Below are 14,081 nucleotides of genomic sequence, written 5' to 3'. Positions count from 1 at the left end.
AACTTATTTTCATCAAACTTAGCACTTTTTTTCTTATATAACTAGTATATTGTCTTTTAGAAATCAAAATGTAAACATAATTAAAGCTCAGACCTAAAGCCGACTCCATGGGTCTAAACTGACTGGAGTTTTTGTTTACGCACCAAATAACATCGGTCTGCTCTTGACGCTCAGTGGAAAAACAAACAAAGGAAACGTTCGCTGTTCAAGCTTAACAAATATAAAAATTAAAAATACACTTTTATAGTTGCGGTGGTGTTGTTTTTCTTGCACAACAAAGAACCGAAGCCTAAGCAATGGCTAAAACAGAGGTAAACAATTGAAACCCAAACACACTCCCGTTCATTTCAATACGCATGATCTGAGCATGCGCGGAATGCAAACGCTCCACTTTGATGGGTTCCAGCGACAGTGACGTCAGCGCTTTTGTATGAGAAGATCAAAGAAGATCAAAGCGCTGACGTCACTGTCGCCGCCACAGAAATGCTTAAATACCCCACTTTCACCTTCCTAAACACAGTTTCACTTGGAGCATTTTCAGAAACAGCGATTTGTTCTTGCAAACTAGTATTCTTTGAGAAAGGGAATACTTTTACATTTAAAGAATTCAACAAGCGTTCTTTTTTTTCTTTCGACACTTTGCATTAAGTTTTTAAAGAAATGTCACAGGAAAGATTAAATAATTCACCTTCTAACAGAGAGAATCGAGAGGAGTCACAAAGACAGAGAATGCAGGCAGGGTTTGAAACCATTGAGATGATGCTCCATGAGCTTCAGAAAAACCAAGTGTTTCTCCTTGAGCAGAACAGTAACATTGCTGCTGAGTTGTCCCAGGCCGAAAGCGAGAGAAATGAACAACAGAAAGAGAACACAAATCTCAGGACAGGTTTGGAAAATCCCGAGTGGCAAGTGGGAGAAGCTCTGTGTTTACTAATTAAAAATAATGAAGTAATAGAAAAACAGACCAGGGCAGAGATTAAAACCATTCAGATGCATCTGTATGAGCTTCGGGAAAACCAAGATCTTCTACTGGAGCAGAACAGCAGCATTACTGCTGAGCTTTCCATAGTTGAAAGTGAGCGAGATGGACAAATTAAAGAAAACACAGATCTCAGTCAAGAGAATGCAGATCTCAGGAAAGATTTAGAAACTCTTGAGTGCCAAATGGGAGAAGCACAGGGTTTAATAATTCAAAATAATGAAATAATAGAAAAACAGAGCAAGACAATTGTGGACAAGCAGAAACAGATAGATGAGCTTTATAAGGATTTAGAAATGAGAAGACAGATGGTCCAAGATCTTAAAGAGCTGGTCAGTATGAAGCAAAACGAAAATGTATTGGTTGACGTGAACAATGTTAGAGAGGAATGTCAGATTGCTGGTGAACCTCTGCAGCTGGAGAATCTTGCTCCTGAATCGGAGGCACTTGAGACTCCTGTTGCAAAACCAGTTCCTGACACTCATGAAGAGGTTCAGACTAGTGATTCGGGGCATCGTGGTGCTAAACATCTACCTAAAGTAGGTTTAGGGCTTGCCACAGTGGGTCTTGTTGTTCCTGCAGTTTACTGGGCCTACTCAAAGATGTTCAACTGAAGTGAATGTCCCAACTGTTATTTGTGGAATTGTGCTCATTATCTACTCAAGCCCTACTGCAATTGTCGATGTGCGCCAGTTACATTTTAAAGAACAGTAATGATGTTTTCCAACCACGTTCTACTGACCATACCAACCTGTGGTAACTATACTGTGCTCTCCTTTATGTTTTATTTGGCCCCTCATCTCCCAACCAGTCATGGCAGATGGCTGCCCCTCCCTGAGCCTGGTTCTGTCATAGGTTTCTTCCTGTTAAAAGGGAGTTTTTCCTTTCCACAGTTGCCTAGTGCTTGCTCATAGGGGATCATTTGATTGTTGGGGTTGATAATTTCAATCCAATTGGATTGAAATTAATTGGCTTGAAGTGAAAAACTTCAGGTGAGGGGTTCACTTGATGGGGAGCACTAAAAAAACTATGGAAAAAGAGAAAATGTAGTTAAAAGCAAATGAAAATAAAGAAAATAAAAATTAAAAAATCTCCTACTGCTTTGTTTATTTATTTAAATGAACAGTTTTACATTTTGGCCACTGTCTCATTTACTGCTAAGTAAATTATTTCAGACTGGCCAGAACATCACATGAACATCAGCCTGCTATAACTAATTTTTCAGTGACTTAGGATGAAGTAAAGGTCCTACAGACAATGTGTGTGTGTGTGTGTGTGTGTGTGTGTGTGTGTGTGTGTGTGTGTGTGTGTGTGTGTGTGTGTGTCATCGCCTGGACCCTTTTAGGGGAACGTAACACACCCATTGCAATAAATCTAGCCCTTAAATAACTTTGCATTACACTGCTTTTCTGGCTTGCCTTTTAACGGTGAGTGCAACTGTTTCATAAAGGTTTTAGTGCACCATAAACTCCAGCAGATATTTTTGTCACAATGAAAAACATTTTAGGAAAATAACAAGAAGTAAAAGAAGGAAACCCACAGAAGCAGAAAGGATAAGACGTGCACCATATCTGAGACAATAACCAGGGCCAGACCGTTTCTGACACCTCGATCATATTTATTGTGCAACAACACGGCACCAGAGGACATTTTTAATTTGTCTTGGGAATAATTCACAGGACTCAGATCAACACACAGTCTACGCTCCAAAACCAGAACAATAGGCTGAGTTCATGGTGGACGATAAATATTCATCACTAGAACGATGAGACACAAACACAGAAGAGCCGTTTGTAACGGCAGGAGATGCAGTGTTGACAGGCGGCAAGAAATGTAAGTACAAGGCTACGTCTGTCTCTATCAATAATTATCCCATATCATACAAAAGATATGACACATATAAACAGAGAATTGTCCAGGTTCATCCTGACCATCAACCTTTCTGACTGAAGATCACTTCTGCCAGCACCACAACACTTACTGCTAAACACATTTAAAGGACCAGTTCTGTGTTTTTACAGTTTTAGCTCACTTCATTTTAATGCTATAAACAAATGCTTCATAAAAACGTGACTGAAGAAATCCTCCAAAGCTCACTGTCATGGTTTCATATCGTTTTCCTACATTCAAGGCAGCCTTTGCTTTACTTCAGTCCAATCTTGTGCAGCTTGGTTTAGCAATCAGTACAAGCCCACAATGACTCCTGGGGTTCATCGGGGATCTGCTTCATATTTCCAGTTTATTTTAATGTAAACAAAAACAAATAGAAATCTAACAGCACACAGATGAAACTCTGTAGAGATTTCGCATGTCTTTCCAACCCACTGTTGTCAGACTCCACAACAAAGACTTTAACTGATCAAACACACACACCCACACATGTGCAATAACACTAAGTGCAATACTCCTTTCTGGCATCGTTGTATTTTTACTCAGTTGTGTACAACATTTTATTCTATTTTTATCCTATTGTATATTTTATTCTACTGTATATAGTATTTGATTTTATTCTATTCTGTACAGTTGTGTACTGTATTTATTCTTATTGTAGTCTAATTATTGCTTCAGAACTTTTGCACTGTCCACTTCCTGCTGTGACAAAACAAATTTCCCACGTGTGGGACTACTAAAGGTCATGTTATCTTATCTTATTTAAACATGGTGAAGGTGTTGATGAACTTACAGTGATTACATGGTTTCACACACAATCACCTGCCAATCAACTTTAAATGACATAAATACAGATGCAATTAAACTGCACATGAATCCCATAAACATGAAGCTCTGACCTCCTACATGACTGAAGGACTTCAGGTTTATCAGTGACTGAATCAGTTGATCCTAACAGCTCCCATCGTGACAGACAGATAAATAAATCTACAACATTAAACACTAGAAATGAAATATATTAGCAAGACCTTCATAAAACCTGCATTTAAAGTGATTCACATTCATGTGCTCAGACTGTCTCTACTGCCGGCATGACAGGCAGTAAATTGAGGATTTGATCTGTTTAGAAGCTCAGGCCTGCAGTCTGTCACATCAAAGTCAAGCCAATGTACGCTTCATTGTCATCTCCGCTATATACAGTACAGTATCTAGAGATGAGATGATGAGGCTCCAGTTACATTCAGTGCAATCCCCCCCCCCCCCCCCAAAGAAATAATAATATAAGAAGAGTGAAAAAATAAATATACACTTTAAGACTTGGAGGTAAATGTATTAATAACAATTTACAATTTGAATGATTTAAAGTGACCTTGAAGTGATTTAAAGTGACCAGCGTAGCAGCTTGTAAACATGAGCAGAGTTCTTGAGTGTAAGGATTGTCCATAGAGCAGCATCTGCATTACAAAGGCAGTGGTATGTGGAGTGCAATAGAGTTAGGTAACGGTTTGTGTGGGTGTGGGTGTTGGGGGGGAGTGGGAGAGCCGGTAGTGAGTTCAAGAGTCTGATGGCTTGTGGGAAAAAGCTACTTCGCAGCCTGGAGGATTGGGCCCCAATGCTGCGATAGCGTCGGCCAGACGGGAGGAGAGAAAAGAGTGCGTGTGAGGGAGAGAGATGTTCCAGTGATCTTGGCAGCTGCTTTAACAATCCGTTGTAGCTGGATGAGATTGCCGAACCACACGGAGATGCAGCTGGTCAGAACACTCTCTATGGTGCTCCTGTAGAACACGGTGAGGATGGGAAGAGGAAGGCTGGCCCGCTTCAGGCGTCTCAGGAAGTGGAGGCGCTGCTAGGCTATTCTGGTGATGGAGATGGTGTTGGTGGTCTCGCTGCACCAGAACGCCAGCTGCTCAAGCTCATCTCTGTACGCCGACTCGTCGTCGTTGCTGATGAGCGAACCTGATGATGTGGTTGGAGCTGTGTAGAGCAGTGCAGTGTCAGGACAGCGAACAACAGTGGGGTGAGAACACAGCCTCGAGGAGCTCCTGTTCTCAGTCTGATGGTGCTGGAGATGTTGTCGCCGATTCTGAAGAGCTGTCTCGGTTTTACTGACCTGCTGGGAGGCAGATGTTCAATCTTCAATCTTAAGCAGAATATCCAGTGATGAGCAGCTTCTTTGTACTTCCCGTTTCACTGTTGTTTCTTCTCCCAGCAGATGACTTTCTTATTTTGGAATCATATAGTATATGTGAGGAAACCTGCTGTAAACTGCAGTCTGTGCACTTAATACACAATGAAAATATATATTTTATGTTATTAGAATAAGATGTGTAAAAGGACTTTGATGTGTGTGAGTGACTTCTATTGTTATATCATACACTGATTAGTTTTCTCTGAAATCTAAACAGAAGAAACAAAGAGGTATTTACCCTCCGCCTCTTCCTATAACTGTACAAATATTATATTTTATTATAACTGTCTTGTTAAACAGAATTCAGATGGTGGCGACAGTCTCACCCTGGCGGTTCAGCTCCTTTCCCTCGTCCATCAGGTCAGAGGTCATTTCACTGTCTTCCATAAACTGCTGGAAGCCCAGAAGATCAAGGCAGCGGGTCCTTAAACTGAAGAGAACATTGATTACGACACAGAATCACAAACATAATTACATACAGTACTGTGCAAAGCTTTCATCAATCAACAAAATGCAGTGAATGAACAAAAGAGAAATCTAAATCACGTCGCATTTTGAAGGAACTCAGCTGGTCGGTTGTTCCAAAGATCTTGGAGAACTAACCACAGATTTTCTGTGGATACAGGCTTCCTCAACCCCTTCTGTCTCTTCATGTAATCCCAGACACATTCGATGATGTTAAGATCAGAGCTCTGTGGGGGCCGTACCATCACTTCCAGTACTTCTTGTTCTTCTTTACACTGAAGATAGTTCCTAATGACTTTGGCTGTGTGTTTGGGGTCGTTGTCCTGCTGTAGAATACATTTGGGGTTAATAAACAATCATTAATCATTCATGAACTGAATTGAATGGAATGAATTGAACTGGAGATTGCTATACATGCATTTATTTCCTCACGCTTGGACTACTGTAACTCACTGTTGATGTATCTAAGCAAAGGTTCTCTGGATCGTCTGCAGGTTGTGCAAAACGCTGCCGCTAGGGTTTTGACAAAATCTGTATTCACATGTGACACCGTTGCTATCTCAGCTACACTGGCTTCCTGTTGAATTCAGAGGCCATTTTAAGATCCTGGTCTTGACTTTTAGATCAGAGATGTTGGCACCAGCCTACATCTCTGATCTGCTACAGCCCTACGTCCCTAGACTGTGGAACTCTCTCCCCCAAACCTTAAGAATTGTGGATGGAGTAGTTGTTTTTAAAAAAAACTGCTTTTGGTTAATTTTGCCTGTTTTAAATTGTCTGTTTGATATTGTCTGTTTTACCTTTCTATGACTGGTTATCTTATGTGCAGCACTTTATGACTCTGTCTAGAAAGGCGCTATATATATACAGTATATATATAATTTTATTTACTTATTTATTTTTCTGAACGCATTCTATGTTTACAGCGTTGTTGCATACCTGCCTAAACCTTTGGCACACTACTGTATATGTAACCGCTGTGTTCCTGCATTGTGTTCCTGCGATGAAAGGTAAAAAGAATGAAAGACCTCCAAGTAATTAACTTGCCCGCTCCAGTTCCTCTCCTACAGGGAATTGTAGAAAAGGGGAGAGGCCAAAGGGGTACCCCAAATTTAAAGGGTTGCACCAAAAAGGTGTAACAGCAGGTGTGTTACACAGTGTGGGTATTTACAGAGGTGTGAGCAGTCTGCAGCTTGTTGTGGTGGGAGATGGCCGAGTCCATGTGGATCAAACAGGGGAGGAGTGAGACGACAGGACAGCCTGCAGGAGGAAAACACCACAAAGTCACAAAACCTCCATCAAGTTGACTCCTCCATTATCTCTGGGTCAACATCTGGGTCACATGATATGTTGTTTAATAACACGTTGACTCACTGCACAACTCTGTAGTTTGTGTGCTTTAAGAAAAATAAGAGGAGACTTTAAGGTCTTTTGAAACAGTACAAATGTTCGCCCTGTATATGAGGAGGAACATTCCCGAAAGAAACACGTGTACTTGTGTCTTCTCTTGGTTTACAGGGATGTGTTTCCTCACGCTTTCAGAACCCTTTCAAGTACCCTCACAGAGTGGAGTGTCTTTTAACATGATGAACTAGAGACTCACACAACCGCAGGTTACATCAAGCACTGCATGGACACTGTCTCCACGGAAAAGCCTGTCCTGCTCTACCCCAAACGTAAACCCTGGATGACGAGTAAGGTTCAGGCATTGTTAAAGGCATGCAACTCAACACACAAATCTGGGGACCAGGACATGTACAGCAGAGCAAGAGCAGACCTTAAATAAGGCATCAGAGCAGCAAAGCTGGACTATTCAAACAATCTATCAGACCACCTCTGTGATAACAACTCCAGAAAGGTATGGGAAGGCCTGAAACACATCACCAATTACAAAGGCAGTGGGACAAATATAGATAATATGGACATCTCATTAGCAGAGGAACATAAGCACTTCTTTGCCCGCTTCGAGAAAACTGCAGTCAACCCCACCATGCACGACGCCCTGCCCACAGCCTCCTCTGAGCACAGTCCCCACACATTTAGCCTCCAAGAACATGAGGTCGGCAATGTGTTCAGAGCAGAATATCAGAGGAAAGCAGCTGGCCCTGACGGAATACCTGGTAGATTGCTCAAAGCCTGCGCCGACCAGCTGGCTCCCATGTTCACCAGACTATTCAATCTCTCCCTGTCACATGCCACTGTCCCTCACTCTCTGAAATCTGCAACAATAGTCCCCAAGTCCACCACCATCAGTAGCCTCAGCGACTACAGACCCATCGCACTGACTCCAGTGATTGCACAGTGCTTCGAGAAGCTGCTCCTAAGGCACATAAAGGACTGCCTCCCACCCTACAAGGCAAAAAAGTCCACAGAGGATGCAATTTGCACCGCCCTTCACTCTCCTCTGCATCACCTGGAGTATCCTGGGAAATCAGTAAGGATGCTCTTTATTGAATTCAGCTCGGCCTTCAATACCATCATCCCAGACATTCGTATAGACAACCTTTTAAACCTAGACCCAGACCATTTCATCTCCGCCGAAGTTATCTCGGAGAGAAGTAGAGCAAGTGTGTAAGTTCATCTCTGAATGTTTGTAAAGCGTTCCCATGTTAAGCTTAACAACCGATATATGGAGCGACTGCCTCTCGCTCTCCTGCTGCTACTTCAATCGTGAAACTGCTTAATGATCAGCTGATCGGCTTTTCTGTCACGAGTCCGTCTCTCTTCTTTGTTTTTGGCCCACTTTGCGCCAGAAAGAGTAAAACCAGCGGCTGAACAACAGCAGCACGTTTAAGCTTGATAAGCTGTTGTTAGAATATATTTAATATTACTTTCTAGACCAGGATCGTTTTCTACGCAGCTGACGGCTGGTAACTGTGCAGGGGCGGATCTAGCAAAGTTTAGCCAAGGGGGCCGATAGGGCATGAACAGGGAAAAGGGGGGCACAAAGACATACCTTTCTTTCTTATTCTCATTTAAAATGTCTAGCTTTTAATAAATAATTATCTGAATCTTACACCCAAAGTTTTAATCTGATGTAAAATGTGTAGAAGTCCATTACTGTATATAGTAACTGTTAAGTCTAATATACCCTAGTAAGCTATAGTACTTTTTCCTTTGGGAAAGTACCATCTGTGAATCCTGCAATTCTGTTGAAGAAAGATGTTTAAGCTATTTACTTATTCTTGAAAAATTATTTGTTTCTGTGCATTTTGTTTTCATCCTGCATCAAATTAAAGTTGATTACATCGATTAAGCATCATGAGTTGGAGGGTGGTTCCCTATTTTTTCTTTTTTTTTTTTTTTGCTGGGAGTTTGCAACCCTATTAGTTAGGTTGCTTAATATTTATGCTAAGTACTCTACCAGAATAGGGAGGATGGAGTAGGTTTAAGTTTATTAGATTGATCAGTGTTGCTGAACTATGAAATATTTTGGGTGCAGTGTATTTTTTCCCCACACACAGGTATAATGCAGAATAGCTTTAGTGTTGTTGTTTATTTAAACTTGAGTATGAACTTATACAAAATGCAGCGAGATATTAAAAAACAGTTTTATTGATTAAGAAACACACAATATCGGATTCATATGGGTATCGGCTGATATCCAAATTTATGATATCGGTATCGGACATAAAAAAGTGGTATCGTGCCATCTCTACCCTAAACACCAAGAAAACAAAGGAAGAGGTCAGCGTACCACACGCCATCCCCGTGTGGTACGCTGGTTGCACAACAGCTGGCAAGAAGATTATGTGCAATGTCTTATGTGCAATATCTCACTCTTTCCATGCTCTGTGCAATATTTTTGGCTCATGTGCAATATTTTGGTCTCATTGGAATCACCACCCCCACCCTAAATGACCATGGCCCCTCCACCCTTATTTTATTTATTATATTATATAACTGCCCTTGTATACAACCACACAATGTTTCAATGTTTCCTACGCACACACCATGTATATAGTTCACTCACACATATATGGATACATATATATTGCTTTTTATTTATTTATTTGTTTCCCCCTCATTGTATATTGTTTTCCCTTCTTTACTTTTCACCTTGTGGTCCAGCTACCCAGTTTCGCTGTGCAAGAAACTACACAATGACAATAAAACTCTAAGTCAATACCAGGTGCAAAGGAAGAAGATTGTGATGAAGCATGCCATCTGGTGGAGAGAGCAAGCATTACGAGGCAGTGAGCTGAACAAGAGGAGCTCAGCGGTCTGAATGAAGTGAGATCGTGTTTCAACAACGAAGCACTGAAACAAACGTCACATGTCACGTTTCCTTCATTGTAACACAACAAAGACTCAGCTGTGCAGCACTCCATCACACAGCAGCTTTAAACACTTTTAGTGGCTGTATAGAAATATGAAGCTCTGTGTCTGACGGTTTGTGTGTAAACTAGCGTCTGCCCTCTCAGGCTCACCTCGATGTACTGGTAGTTGTAGCCTCTCAGCCAACCGGATGACAATCAGCGAGAGGACGGGCCACGTGCTGAAGAAGGTGAAGAAGGTGCACTTGGACCAAACCACAGCCACGCTGAACAGAGTGAGGACGACGGAGAGGAGCCGGTAAAACCAAAGGTTCAGGAGGCACTCCTAGTACTACTCTGTGACACACACACACACACACACACACACATACACAGGGCAGTGTTTACTCTTCGATGTCACTGCCACTAGCACCCAAAGGAAAACTGTAGCAGGACACCTGTGCAGGTGATCACAGCAGGAATCTGATTACACCCACCTACAGTCAGGATGTAGATGTATCTGCTGAGCCAGCCGGCTGGCTCTGACAACGGGAAGCTGTGGACGAATTGGTGGGTGGAGCTGTTCTCCTTCTTGGCCACATCATCCAGGTGGATGGCATGCTGCAAGAGGATCTACCACTGCACATCAGTACTGTTGTGTCTCAGCACGGTGTAGATCACCTGCACATGATGGGTTCAGACATGAGAGCATAAAAAAAAACCACAAAGTTACTGCTAACATTAACCAATCCATGAGAGCGTGACAGCAGGTGACTTATTACCTTAAAACCCCTGAGGAGAAAACCAGTACTTTAAGAGTGCACAGGAAACAGAAGATTTCAGCTGTGTGCAGCCTGAGGAGGAAACTACGAGCACAGAGAGAAACCTCATCATCACCTCGTCATTATCTTCCTCTTCTTTTTTTGCTCTGTGGTGGAACGAGGACTATCTTTTCTCCTCTTCTTCTGCTGTTTACCTGAACCACCATCAAACAAAGCTCAGCTGACAGCAGTGATTACAAAGCTATTGAGTCATGTCTTTATCGCCTTTTGCATCGTGTGCCTTAGTTTGGTTGAAGTCTATGGTACCGTCACACTGGTGCTCTTTCAATGAACCATCACAATGAATAACACGTGTGACAAGCCAGCACAGCTGCTAGGAAACTAATACTCTCCCCACGTTTTACATACAGATCTTTCTCCTGTGTGATTTCACTGTTGCTTCTTGAGATTAAAAATATAAATAAAAAGCTTTTCTTTGCCACTTTGTGTCAGGTTTATATTATTGGATTGTCATTTATGCTTAGAAATATTTACTCATATATGCTTAGAGTTTTATAATCAATTGCATGTTGATAGAGGTTTGATCCTTAGCAGTCTGTAAAGACTCTGTGTGCCTTCCAGAGTGTTCTGGCATACACACTCACATCCTGCGGTCACGAGAAGAGGTTGTACCTTCTTTTATTGTTTTATGGTATAGCAAACAAGTATAAGTGTACTGTAAAATCTAATTGGTTCCCAGAACTAAAAAAAAAGTTGAGTAAAGCTTAGCTAAAAATGACTAAATTTGGACAACTTATTTATTTTGAGTACTCTGTACAGGCTCATTTGTTCCCTGAACTCTGTTTAACAGGTACCGCATCCGTATCTGCCAACGGAATGAGTCGCCACCAAAAAACCCCCCACAAAATTACTCTGGCAAAGAAAAAAATACACATCTCTCCATAACAAAATGGAGCCCGAAAGAAAAACGTTTCTGCTGTGTGGGATCATTTTGATCTTTTAACTGCAAATAAGGTAACTGTTTGTTTCAGTGTAATCTACCAGAATAGGAAAAACAGCAATTTGACTTGAAGTGTAAATTATTTATTTCATTTTATGCAGGATAAATGTTGCATCTGTTCTGCAGAGCTTTCTTACAAACAAAAGCAAATCCTCAGTGTTACAGAGGCATTACAGAGCCAAACATGAAAATGAGGAGACAAACACACTGAGAATGAACACAGGTCGGCCTATACTGACACTGAACAGCTTTATCATCATTTTTTTTTTTATTAGTATGCGTTTTATTTTTCAAATCACGCATCTAGGAAGACTGTTCTGGACCAAGCAGTCCTGAATTTTATTATAAAGGACTGCCAACCCCTTAGTATTGTGGAGAGTGTCAGAGAGAAAAATTCCAAGATCAGAGGATCCTTTAACGTACTGGGGGAATAGGAAGACATCTTATCAGAACCTTTTCCACCTGACTTTACAGCTTTTGTGTACCCCAGCTTCATCTGTGCCTGTGCGTTTTCCAAAGCTGGGGAAAAGGTGTAAAAAACAAACAAACAAAAAAAACAAAACAAAAAAAACCACAATAGACTAAATGCAAAAAGATTGGATAAACTTATATTTCTGAATAGAAATTTATAATAAACTGAGTCGAATGGGTAATATTACATTCACAATACTTTCATCTTAATTTTCATTTAATGTGATTCACACTATATTTTAAAGATGTAAATGGCCTGTATTTGTATAGCACTTTACTAGTCCCTAAGGACCCCAAAGCGCTTTACACATCCAGTCATCCACCCATTCACACACTGGTGATGTCTACAATATTTGCAACATAAAAGATATAAAATGATTCCATAGAAAGTACAATACCTTACAGTGTATAAGTATGACTAGGTCATTGAATTGTTGTGAAATGTTGTGAGTCTCAAGTAAGTTGCCTACAATGATATTTAAGGTCCAGCAGGTGTCAGTATGGAGCAAAACAGCAAAACTGTGTCCACACAGTTTGGGGAATGTGCTGAAACGCTTCACGAGGCCTCATCTACCCATCACTACCAATTAGTTTGCCAAATAACAACTTGGCCTATGGCATCAATTAGTGCACAACTATACAAAAAACATCAAGTTACAGTCAAAATCTATCAAAGTCATTCAAGCTGCGCTCAAGCTGCGATCAACAGAAAGTTTTGCCTCATGCTCACCCTACCTTTCTGCTCACCAACATCAGGTGCAGTGAACAGGTGAGTGCAACCACATTTATCATCTACCACACCCATGAGGCACGCCCCACACCCGTGCACCAATACAGTGAGTCCATTTAAACCAACCCACTTAGTCAAAAAAGAGCAACTCATATGGCTCCTACATTACTTATATAATCAAGATAAAATACTTTTCCACTCGATAAAGGTTAACGTGAGGGTTCGTGGTGGTTAGGGACAAATGCAATCACATGGCAAGATGCTGTAAACGGACCAAACTTCAGTCAGGAGCACAACTGAGATAATCCATCCACAATACGAGGTTAGTCATTAATATACAGCAACAACATGGGAATAGAGCAGCTGTGATAGAATACAGCATTAATGAATCAATGGTACAGAAGTGGAGGACGCAAGAAGAATGAGTTGAATAAAGTTTGATTTATCTGACTGCTTTGTTTCGCTTAATGTGCCTTATAATCCCGTGCACCTTATGGTCCGAAAAATACATATTTGGCTTTTTTATTTGGCACACTGCAGTTTAATGTTGCAAAGCACCTCTTTTTAACTTCAGTGGATATTATAAATGGTTATGCTCAGGATATGTCAGCCCATTTCTACTGGAAATGCATTTGGGTTAAACTTTCAGCAAGGAATTTGCATTTGCACTGTTAAATTTTGATATAGCTTTAATGCATAAAAAAAAACAGCTGCTTGTTTAAGTGAAAATAAATGGATGGGTTTTTTCTTTTTGCGCTAGTTGTGGAGTTGTATTTTGTCTCGCATCAATTATATCGTCAGTTATATCGTTATCGCAAATTTTCAAATATATATGGTGATAAATATTTTTGACCATATCGCCCTGCTCTAGTCTTTAACTTCCCTTAAGTAGAGTGGCAGTGGATGTGGGTTGGAGATGCAATGAGCTTGAACCTGCAGGCGACCATCTTCACTGACCACACCATCTGTGACGGAGGACCCATCTCTCCTGTTGTCCTGCAAGCAAACAATCATATTTTTTGGAACATGAACTTAATTGCTTTCCTAAAATATTTTTTTCTGCATTTGGTATAGAACAGACTCAAATTTAGACAATCTCAGGCTCCCTCCCCACTGGAGAGTTGACATTCAATGTCCCAATTGTCAGTCTGGATAGCCCTGACCACCAACCAACACTGTTACGAGTTCAAAATATTGGGGATGGATACAAGAGGAAAACCAAAATAACAACACTGGTCCGGCCGGGTCAAGTCAAAACAATGATTTTAATGCACACGTGTGGGAGATGAATACGGCGCGCCGACAGCATCGATCTCTCAC

General features: G+C 41.1%; 1 protein-coding gene across 1 annotated transcript; it reads right to left on the bottom strand.

Moving 5' to 3' along the window:
- Positions 1-4,790: 4,790 nt before the first annotated feature.
- LOC134631726 (G-protein coupled receptor-associated protein LMBRD2B-like) lies at positions 4,791-10,683 on the bottom strand. The gene is made up of 9 exons (XM_063480283.1): positions 10,676-10,683; positions 10,561-10,570; positions 10,280-10,399; positions 10,187-10,236; positions 9,953-10,065; positions 6,694-6,782; positions 5,661-5,848; positions 5,384-5,487; positions 4,791-4,979 (listed from the first exon to the last, which is right to left on the bottom strand). The coding sequence occupies exons 1-9, from the start codon at positions 10,681-10,683 to the stop codon at positions 4,972-4,974; spliced, it is 690 nt and encodes a 229-aa protein (XP_063336353.1). The 3' UTR covers positions 4,791-4,971.
- Between the last annotated feature and the right edge of the window lie 3,398 nt (positions 10,684-14,081).

The sequence above is a fragment of the Pelmatolapia mariae genome, linkage group LG7 (genome assembly GCF_036321145.2).
Source record: "Pelmatolapia mariae isolate MD_Pm_ZW linkage group LG7, Pm_UMD_F_2, whole genome shotgun sequence".
NCBI lineage: Eukaryota > Metazoa > Chordata > Actinopteri > Cichliformes > Cichlidae > Pelmatolapia > Pelmatolapia mariae.
Note: the sequence above shows the minus strand (reverse complement) of the source record. Positions and strands in the feature narration are given on the sequence as shown.

What these genes read in the sequence shown, in the direction of transcription:
- LOC134631726 (XM_063480283.1), bottom strand. An exon ending in AGTGGCAGTGACATCGAAGA is followed by an intron (nt 10,066 to 10,186) that starts GTAAACACTGCC and finishes CACTCTGTTCAG; the next exon opens with CGTGGCTGTGGTTTGGTCCA. An exon ending in TGCAGACTGCTCACACCTCT is followed by an intron (nt 5,849 to 6,693) that starts GTAAATACCCAC and finishes TGTATTCTACAG; the next exon opens with CAGGACAACGACCCCAAACA.